Raw genomic sequence first — 10934 nt, forward strand, 5'->3', positions numbered from 1 at the left:
TTCCTTCGACTGTCTTGCTAAAAAGTGTATGTCCATTTATTTTTCACCTCGCCAATACTATGTCCTGTTTTGTCTTACTGACCAACGCTAATCCTTCTTCCTCTTAAAGAGAAGGAAGAAGAGTATTTTTTTCAGGGGAGAAGAAAGCATTTTATGACTACTAAAATAAGTAAAAAAAACAGCATTTCCTGCACTTGTTAATGACATTCTGATAACTAGTTTTGCAACCTTTGGTTTTTAAATTGAATTTTATTTAATTGTTCATTATTTCCTAACTTAGAGCATACCTGGTTTTTGTGCTGTAGGGGACAAGCAGCCGTTGCCATGGGAAATGCGTGTAAGAGTTGCATACCATGTAGCCCAGGCACTAGATCATTGTAGCATGGAAAATCGCAAATATATCATGATTTGAATGCATACAGGATTCTTTTCGATGAGGTAAGCTTTGAGACATAGTTGTTTGTTTGGTATGTTTATTTATTCTTGCTGTCTTTGTCATGAGACATTGTTTGCATTGATGGATCTTTGTCGTTTAGTTATATCTATGCTGTAAGCATAAGTTTGCACTCTGCTAATGTTATAAAAGCTTTCAGTATCATTCAGCAGACAATATCTAAGCTATTCCTTTGAAGCAAACTTGTTTTTGGTTCAATGAGGCAAACTTGATGCTGATTGATCTACTTCTTGTCAGGAAGGCGACCCCCGATTGTCTAGTTTCGGGCTTATGAAAAATAGTCGAGATGGGAAAAGCTACAGTACCAACTTAGCATATACTCCACCTGAGTTTTTGCGGACAGGTATTGAGCATGTATCTTTCCGGACAACCTACATTGATCGAAGCTATAATTTTATGCTTCCCATGGAATTTCCAGCTGCAACTTTAGACGTGAATTATGTACATGGGCGAATGATCTGTCATTCTTTTAATTGAACATCTCTAATGTCACTAAACACAAGCTTTTGCTGTGGAAGGATTTCTTAATTGAATTTCTTGCTTGGTCTGTGGCTCTCTAGCTTTTAGAACTCAATATTCCATTAATGATCAGAAGATCTTGAACGTCATTTTGCTTGAGATTTTTGTGTTGTGCTTACTAAACGTTATTTATGGGAATATAGTAGTACTTGTTACTTAACAAATACACTGAGGGATGGTTGACGAGTTATGAGGTTTTCTGTCCAGTGATTCTGATTACTTACAACCCTTGCAGGCAGGATTATTCCAGAGAGTGTAATCTACAGTTATGGAACAGTTCTTTTGGATCTTTTGAGCGGCAAGCATATTCCTCCAAGCCATGTATGTTACCATCCCTTCCAACCCTTCTTGTCGCTAATATTTACCAAATATCTTTTGCATTTGTAAAACAAACTGAGTCAGAAACTCTATCCCCTGTCTTTTGGCCATAAAGGGTGTGCATAATGCTTTATTTGATGCAACTTTTAGCTGAAAATACGCATGGTAGAAGTTGATCATCACTTCTAGATCGCCTCTTTTACTACTGCATTTGAAGATGGTTTCTTGTTTACATTCCAATAGCCTCAAAAAACTGTATTATTGAATTTGTTATCATCTTCAATCTATTGGCAATGGAGATCCCTATTCATGCTGCACAATTAATCATATGATGTATGCTGAACCCAAGGGTATGAAAATTGCTAAGAAGATTGATTTTCTCCTTCAGGCTCTTGATCTGATTAGAGGTAAAAATGCCTTGTTGCTGATGGACTCGTCGCTAGAAGGGCAATACGCAAATGATGATGCTACAAAGTTGGTTGAGCTTGCTTCAAAATGTCTTCAGTTTGAGGCTAGAGAACGCCCAGATATTAAGTTTCTTCTTACAGCAGTTGCACCTCTTCAAAAGCAGAAAGAGGTTTGTTTTTTTACTGTGCCCCTAAATTTTAAGCTTAGTCTCCATTCCAGTTCAACTTCATTTTCTAATTCTCCCATCACAATTCAAGTCTTTTATTCCTTCTGTTGATTTTCTCCACTTTCTTCCAGGTAGCATCTCATGTGTTGATGGGCCTAACTAAAAACACAGCGGTGCTACCAACCATGCTGTCACCCCTAGGAAAGGCTTGTGCAAGGATGGATCTCACAGCTGTGCATGATATATTGCTAAAAACAGGTTATAAGATGAAGAAGGTGCTGAGAATGAGGTCTGTCAAATCATCAATGTTTTGCCTTCAAATTTGAGATTATGTTTGGTGGACTCTTGTGTTCAAATCAATAAGCTTGGGTGATCACATGTTCATTACAGAGAAAGCGGTATACTAATTGGATATGTGAATATGCAAATAAACAAAGTTGGTTCATTTAGTTGATGATGCATGTATCTTATTTACATTATCATTTGGGACTTATTCCTTCTCATCCGCGCAATCATTTATCATTGCATTCTACTGGTGGTTACCAATATTTTGCATGGATGCCTCGGCAAAATATCTGCCTGTAGTGAGCAGCACATGGGACCCCATATATCGATCTACTTATCGAGGTCCTTGGTTTTATTTTAATCGTTTGTTTACTCTTTTACTGTTTTGTGTTTTCATATAACATAGGTAGTATTCATTTTACCTCATCACGCTAGTGTTATTGAGTGGCATGAATGCGCATGTAAAATAGGAATGTTTAATTGTATCTGAGACCCAAGATTAAACAGTGTAAACCTCGCTTGTTAATTTCTGGCTATTATGCCAACTTGTTTTTGTGCTTGTTCTTATCTACTTTCTGAGTGTAACCTTGCAGCTTTCGTTCCAAGAATGGACACAACAAGTGCAAGAGATCCTGAACACGAAAAAATTTGGGGACATTGCATTCAGAGACAAGGATTTCAAGAACGCAATTGAGTATTATTCTAAGGTAAAGCACCCCCCCCCCCAAAAAAAAAAGAAAAGAAAAGAAAAGGGAGGGAAAGAAAGACTCTTTTCCTTCATTTTCATGGGTTAGTTGCCCTGCTTAAAGATCATATCTTTCAACATCTCATACCATAACATTTTGAGCATTGAAGAGGAATAAATCAAAGTAAAGTACTGGATGATTGATGATTAAGATTATAAAATGCAAAGGTGAACATGGTCTGAAAGTGGAAGACATATTTGTTGTGAACAGTTGGTGGTGATGATGTCGGTTCCTTCGGCTACTGTATTTGCAAGAAGAGCGTTCTCATACTTGATGAACGAGCAGGCAGAACTGGCGTTACGGGATGCAATGCAGGCACAGGTGTGCATTCCTGATTGGCCAACAGCATTCTACCTGCAGGCCCTTGCTCTCTCCAAGCTGGGAATGGAGACTGATGCTCAGGATATGCTCAATGATGGAGCTGCCTTTGAAGCCAAGCGGTCTAACAGTTGGCGTGGTTAACTTGTGCTTATTTTGCTAATTAGTAAGGCGCTAGTTTAGGAAGTTAGTGACCAGTTCAGGTGTCATTGTGCAATATCAAGTATAGATTCTCCCTTTTACAGATGAGTCCTGTAGATTGAATTTTCCTCAGATCAAATAAGTTGATCTTCCGCTCACTTTCACTACTGCTGCCTCCTAATTCCTTTTATCTTCTCAGGTTTTTTTTAGTGAATTAGAAGGGTAGGTTTTAACGGTCTGAGATTATAATTAAGATCGAGCTGGCGACCTTCATTTACAGAGTCTTCACACTGTTAGGTTATATTAAAATATTTTGAAACAACTTAGTTACTTGTCTTTCAAATTCAAATAATTTTAAAAGCATGTTAGATATCCTTTGATAAAGTTTGTTACAATTGACTTAATTATTTAGTTTTTTCATCTTTACATTATATAAATACGGTGATAAATTATTGACCTTTTTTTTTTCAAAAAAGTTATATTAAACTGTTTATTTGAAAAATGTGCGGTCCAATTTAAAATTTGACAATGATAATATTGTTAGATTTATAATTCCTGAAATATTGTTAAATAGTGAATTAATATTTATTTGTAGCCTTTTTTAGAGTGAACAGTATATTCATAATAAAGCATAAATAGATTAATTTTGTAGGTGTTGTATAGAGGGTTTTTTTTTAAGGTTAAAATTACTGTTTCTTGAGATGGACTCTGATAAATTTGCATTTTATTATAGAATTATTAATCATTTGGTTAGGCGTTGGGCAGAAATTTTATTATTCCTGCAAAATTAAAAAGCTATGGGGAAAACAATCTCCTCCTTTTGAGGGCACATGATACTCTTTTCCAACGCCACAAAAAAGTTTTCCCCGCGAACACCAACTATGATGAACAATTGAACATGGACAAAAAATAATATTTGTTTTAAACAGATAATTTTTATTTTTTTTTTGAATTTTTGATGAAGGTGTAATTTTACTCCGAACTTATTTCTCTTATGCAATTTCATCCTTAACCTTTTTCATGGTACAATTTTATCCATAATAAATAAGGAGTAAAATTATCTAAAAATATTATGAGTAAAATTATATCATTAAAAAACCAGGGATTTCCGAGATAAAATCACAAGTAAAATTCAACCTCTAGGCTTAAAATTTACTATTCCTTTCTTATAATTCTATTACATGCATTTAATATTTTGTGTATTGATATGTTGACTTGTCGATACAACCAAATAATGAGACCACGTCAATTTTAAAAGCAACTCCTTGTGATCTGCTAGGGTCCAAAACATACCTAAGAAAGACCCAAAATTACCAACTCCCCGGACATCGCCATAAATTATAAATTAATATGAAATATTCTTAAAATCTTTGTAAGTTTTTAATTCTTTCACTCATTTTTTCAATGTAATTTTTTATTATTTTTAATATATGTTAACATGATTTAAATATTAAAAAAATATTAAAATTTAGATATACTAATCTAATTTTAATTATTATTTTTTTTAAAAAGGTGGGGGCCGACAAAAGCCCAAAGTGGAGGCCGTTATTTTCAGAAAATTCTGGAGGCGTGAGCAAGTTGCCAACTTTTCCCAAAGTGTCGTGGCAAGACCGTAGTTTTCTTGAAAAGCTCGAACAATTAGGTCACTTGAGCAGAGGGCCAGGGAGAGGAAGTTAGACGCATTCCTAAATTTCGAAGGCAAGATCCTAAAGGTATGATCTCTAGTTTTCCCTGATTTTTCCTCCAGAGAGAAATCTCTCCTTGCGGGTTTATGCATCTGACTCTCTGTCTGTTCGCTTTCTGCTTGCTTTGCATCTGGGAACGATATTACGAGCATTAGAGGAACGAGATCCATGTTTGGTCTTTGATTTAATGTCAAATTAAAATGTTTAACCTTTCTCCGGTGATTATTTCGGATGGAGTCTGTTTCAAACAAATCGAAACATAGGGTTTATTTGATTCCTGGTCGGGGAAGTGCAAAATCAATTGAAATACCGTGTTTCCGATAGCTACGTAAACTGTTGCGAACCCGTCAAATCAAACCAAACCATCCCGCTTGGTTGGATTTTGTTGCGCTTGAATGGATTTTGGCCTGAAGGATTGGGTTCGCAGAATTCAATCAACCTGATCATACGACCTGGGCCGATAGAAATATATAACATCAAGGAAGAAGGTTAGGAAAAAAAGAAGAAACTAGCGAAACAAATTGAACTGTTCATAGATATGCTTTTAATCTTTGGGTTGGTTTTATTTGGGATTTTTTTGGTTAAATATTTATATATCGATTTTCAAGTGCATGATGAGAAATTATAGTCTTCAATGGTGTCTCTCTTAATCCTCCTCATTGCTTCCCATCCTTCTCATTCTATTTGTTGTTTGTTAACTAACTAAAAGCCAGCTTGTTTCTCACATTAACCTGGACTCTGGGCTGGTAGAGCAGATTTTGCACCCCTCTTTCTGACCCCGGCGGAATGCGAAGCAAGGTGGGGAAAGTGGGATGGGTTTATGACGGGTTTCAAGCATGATGAATCATGAATAACTGTTAAGTTGGAAAGATAGATTAAAAGGAATATATATATATATTTGCATATAAGATTTGGGATCTCCTTCGCAATGATTAATTTGATTACCAGTGCGAATTCTTGTTGGGTTCTCTTTCACCGATTGAGTAAATAGTAATCCTGCAGCTGGTACTTCTAAAATGTTACATTTTGGCCTGGTTTCAGACGTATTCAAATATTCATGATTTATTATTCTTCGGCACTGCTCATCCTCATGTCGACTAAGATGACTTTTTGAACGACGCATTAGGAGTCGTGTTTTCATCTAATTGGTGTATGAGTGATTGTTATGCACAGTGGACAAATTCCGTAAACTGGGTTTCTGCAGAAGCCAAGAGCAGACTTGAAATTGATATTAATACTGATACGAATACGAATACGAATATGATAGCATTAATTTGAAGGGGGGAAGTGAGGCACACGTTGAATCTGAAATTTTGAGATTTGAATTTTAGGAAGAAGAGAGAAGTTATATGGATAACAAGTCACCGAGCAAGAAGGCCACTAAGGAGATTGCACGTGAGTTGCTCATTGCCATCTCAAACTCTTTACCTGATAAGATTGTGGAATCAAATTGTGGGTCTGAAGTTAAGAAAGCCGATGGGGTTGCAGTGGCAAACGGTGATGGGGACGACAAGTTTCGATCTGAACTGATTTCAATCTCGTACGCAGATTCTCCTGATATCAAAACCTGATCAATTCCTATGGGAGCCTGAGTCCCAAATGTGCTCGTTTACGTTTAATGTGTAACTCTACGTTTGGTGTATGATTGCATTTTCAGCGTGTTTATTTTATGGGGTATGTTGGTTCTGTTGTACTAGCTATCGTTAATCTCGTTGTAAATACTTTGCCCAAGCCATGCTTTGGTTCATGTATGATATAATGAGTTTAATAATTGACTCCTCTCGCTCTCATGATCCTGGTTTACGCCACAATCAGAAGGAGGCCTGGGGCAAATACAAATTTAAAATGCGTTCTAAATTTATTCTTGTATTAATGCCATCGTCCTCATATATTTGTTCTTGTTTTTTCCCCTGGCGGCCAATGGATTTTTATGTCGTCTTGACCCTCGTGCGTTTAGTTGCTGGTTGTCAATGTTTGTTGCTGTGGTGTTAAGTTGGAGTACATTATGTTAATATTCCTTTAATGTCGATTAAATTATAATGGTGTATTTATCTTATAAATGAAAAAATTAAAAAAAAATCTCAAGAGCATTCGAATGAATAGATTAAAACAATAAATGTTAATCGTCAAGGAATGTGACAATAGTTGAGTGGTTTTTTTTCTTTTAATACAGACTGGATACTAAGAACCTTAAAAAAGGCCCAGGCTATAAAGGAAAAGAAACTAAAAAGAAAAACATAACTAACACCCCTCATCAACTTCTACCTAAAGCTTAAATAAGTCAAGGGTGATCAAGGACACAAAATATGTTGTCACTATTATGAGCAAATTTTGTTAAATAATCAGCATAAGAATTATCCTCTCTGTAAACATGTTGAAAAACTATTTGCCAATCCCCATGCAAATGAAACCTAATGTCCACAATGATATCCTTGAAAGGGTGGAGCTCATTACATCCTCGAGTTATTAGGTTAATAGCTTCTAAACAATCAAAGTATAAAGTTATTTTCTTATAACCCTTTCCCCAACAAAGATTGAGACTATAAAAAATTCCAATCACTTCAACTATGGTAGAGGGCACATTTATCAATTTGCAGCTAAAGCCACATATGACTAGTTTGTACAGTCTCTAATCACTCCTCCACATCTACTTCTTCCATCTTCAAGAACTAATCGATCGACTTCAAGCTTGACCATTCCTTCTTCTAAATTGCTTCCCCATGACCTATGCAAAGGTGTGCATTGGTAGAAGGGGTGATTTTGTTTTAAATCCTAATCCAAACAAGCTCTGAAAAAGCTTGCACTTGCATTCTGATAAGCTTCTCTACCTGAGGTGTTAAACAGTCTATTACATTTGTCCACCCAAATATCCCAACAAATATACCCAAAAAGCGTTAGCCAAGGGATCTTTTTGGTATGATTTAAGCCTACTTCATAAGTAAGGTTCCATCTTATCCAGTCTGCTCCTTGAAGAAAGAAAAAAGTGTTCCACATAGAAGGCTTGACCACAAACTGCCATCTCTTCCTAGCATCTTGACAATCTCGTAGTAAATGCATTGAGTCTTCTTCCTAACTACATCTAAACAGGCAAGTTGCTTCATCTGCAAGACCTTTATTCCTCCTAAGTTGAGCCGTATAGGCTTTGTCATGAGTAAAGAGCCCTATGAAAGATTTAATCTTCTCTGCTATTGATCATCTTCATATAAGTTTCCATATGTTGTCCATGTACTAGGTTGTACCTGCAAAAAGAAAATTGTGTGCAGATTTTATAGAAAAATAGCCATCAGTGGATGGCTTCCAATAAAATTTGTCCTCTCCTCTCTCCTGACGAGGTGGATGTGCACAAATAATCCGATCAACAATAACCGTTGTTTACTACATAGTCTGCCACACACTCATCTTTGTCAACTAGTCCTTCCTAACCAGGCACAAGATCAATTAAAGGTATATTTAAATTAGACTAGTTCTCGCACCAAAAAGAAGTCAAGAATCCATTGCCAATTTTTTTACCTAAACCTTTCTTCAAAATTTGACCAAACCTCACACATGCTCCTCCAGATGAGGGATGAATTGCATGGTTTATGCACTTACGGCATACCCTGCCTCCCACATTTATATTTAGCCTTGAGTACTTTTACCCATAATGCCTCTTGGTTGCCAGAGAGATGCCAACAAAGTTTCATTATAAATGCTTTATTCTGTTTCCTCAAGTCCCTTGAGCCAAGGCCACCCTCTTTCTTCTCTTTTATGATTTGCTCCGAGGCTAAGAGATGTAATTTTTTCTCTCCCTCATTTTCCCCTGGGAGAAAGCTTCTATTTTTTTGTTCCAACTGACTCAGAATCCACTTAGGGAGAAGCATCGTCTATATATAGTAGGAAGGTATAGCTGCCAGGACAGCTTTAATCAAGATAGCTCTACCTGCCATGTTTAGGCAGTTTCTTTTCCATCCTGCAAGTCTTACACCAAACTCAACTGGGAACAAAAAATAGTCGCATGGTTACGACGAATTTGATTTTGTCATGAAGCACATTACACCAAACTCAACTGGGAAATATGTAACTGAAAAATCATTCACGTGTACACAATTTAGTTTCAGCGAATTTAAATTAGTGTCCATTATTTTGAAAATTCACTGTTTGGGTGTCTCAATGAGGCGGTATCCATGTTATTTTACACTTATCTCTTTCTCTTCTTTTCTTATTATTTCATATTAAACTTTCAATTAAAAGAATCATAATTCTTTTTACATACCAAACATATTTTTAAGCTCAGAGATCATCTTTCTGTGGAATCTACCGTTCTCTCCATTTCTTTCCCTTTCTACCAAACATGCTTGAAGCTTAGATTGCATACGTGTTTAATTTGACATAACATGGAATACCTAATTCCATATATTCTTTACTGGTATTTTGTACGCGTTTAATTTGACAGCTGGCTGTTTAATTGGCAAAACGTAATTAGCCTGCCGATTGAAAAGCAAACAAACTTATGGCGAGGGATATGCAATCAAATTCAATTGCGTTCAAAGTTAACTATATTTGCCAAGTTTTAATAATCTCACCATTTAATTTGATTGTTGTTAGGTGGCATATACTATCATAATAAGTCGATTCCTTGTTCGAAGCAACTTGAGTCGGGTGGGAAACAAAACATGAGAAACTTCTTGGGGGCGGTGACAAGTTATATAAGCACCATCTGTTATGAAAAATAAGTCAATGCCAATATTACTCCTTCCCCGAGTAAATATCTATTTTCTCAATAATAAGCAAAAGAAGGTAATTTAGTTAGAAACCTTAAATATGACAGTACCCTTAACAGAAATGTCTCTCTTCTAATACTAGTTAGAATATTAATTAGTGGGTAGAGTTAACTAGTTATTTCGCACTCACTCAATTCAAGACTCTGGTATGTATAAAGAGCCGTTCACTTCATGCCCAAGAAAGTATAACCTGATTCTCTCTCCTAACTGCATCAAAAAAAAAAAAAAGCTCATTGTTTCAATTGTATTCGTAGATAATAAGATTCATTATTCTTCATGAAAAGAAACAGGGAATACTATATTATGTTAATTAATTCTTCGGTCCACTTAGGTTGGTGAGTATAGATAATACATGCATGCGTGTTATATTATGACTTGAGGGAGAGTTATATAGTTATTCAAATATATGTAATATTAATATATAATCCTTGTTTTTCTAATTTCACATTGGCAAGTTTGATTTGATTTGCTGGGTAGCCAATGCTAGCTTGACTCGTTCTTCTCTTCATAGCCTTTAGTTTCGAACGAATCAAAGTAAAAAAGTGGCCAAGGAAGAATCCACTGCTGGGGTTGGAGGCCATCTTTTTTTACTTTTTAGGGGGGATGTGAGATTTGGCACGCCCTTTGACCTCCCATTCCAAGTCAAATTAGCTTGCGTATATTATACCTTACAAGAAAACACACTTCAATATTGTTTCTTTCATTATCATTAATTGAATAAGCCGCACCAAAAGTCGTGTCGTAAATCACTAAATTAGAATACATTAACCTTTTTTTTTTATATGCGCCGTTAACTAGACTACTGTCTACTAACGGGTAACAGGTTCAATTATGTAATTAATTTAATCAAATTTCTTTTTACTGATCATTTTAACAAAATAAGAGTACTTTTTTTTAATAAGTCGTCATCTTAAAATAATCATTTAAATTAAATGAAATTTAAAGCACGCAAACCAAATGTGAAGGGATTCTAACGAGTCATGTATGGACGCCCTCACAAGCAAACTAGAATACCAAATCCGCATCCGTGAAAAGCAATAATTAAGCAGAAACAATCCGAAATTCTGCACTGCAAAAACCAAACCCATTGAAAAAAAACACATAAATCCCAGCATTGAAGTTGAACACGTCGGC

General features: G+C 35.8%; 1 protein-coding gene across 1 annotated transcript; it reads left to right on the forward strand.

The window, feature by feature from the left end:
- Window positions 1-305: 305 nt before the first annotated feature.
- On the forward strand, window positions 306-3522 carry LOC114721896 (serine/threonine-protein kinase BSK2-like; the record flags this gene model as incomplete). The annotated part of the gene is given in 9 exon segments (XM_028907791.1): window positions 306-395; window positions 398-438; window positions 692-797; window positions 1209-1294; window positions 1680-1868; window positions 1997-2126; window positions 2129-2154; window positions 2744-2857; window positions 3107-3522. Coding segments are annotated over 9 exon segments (1034 nt in total), but the record flags the coding sequence as incomplete, so codon positions are not given.
- Between the last annotated feature and the right edge of the window lie 7412 nt (window positions 3523-10934).

The sequence above is a fragment of the Neltuma alba genome, unplaced genomic scaffold, assembly GCF_004799145.2.
Source record: "Neltuma alba isolate B1F8T4 unplaced genomic scaffold, ASM479914v2 tig00002296_pilon, whole genome shotgun sequence".
Classification (NCBI taxonomy): domain Eukaryota; kingdom Viridiplantae; phylum Streptophyta; class Magnoliopsida; order Fabales; family Fabaceae; genus Neltuma; species Neltuma alba.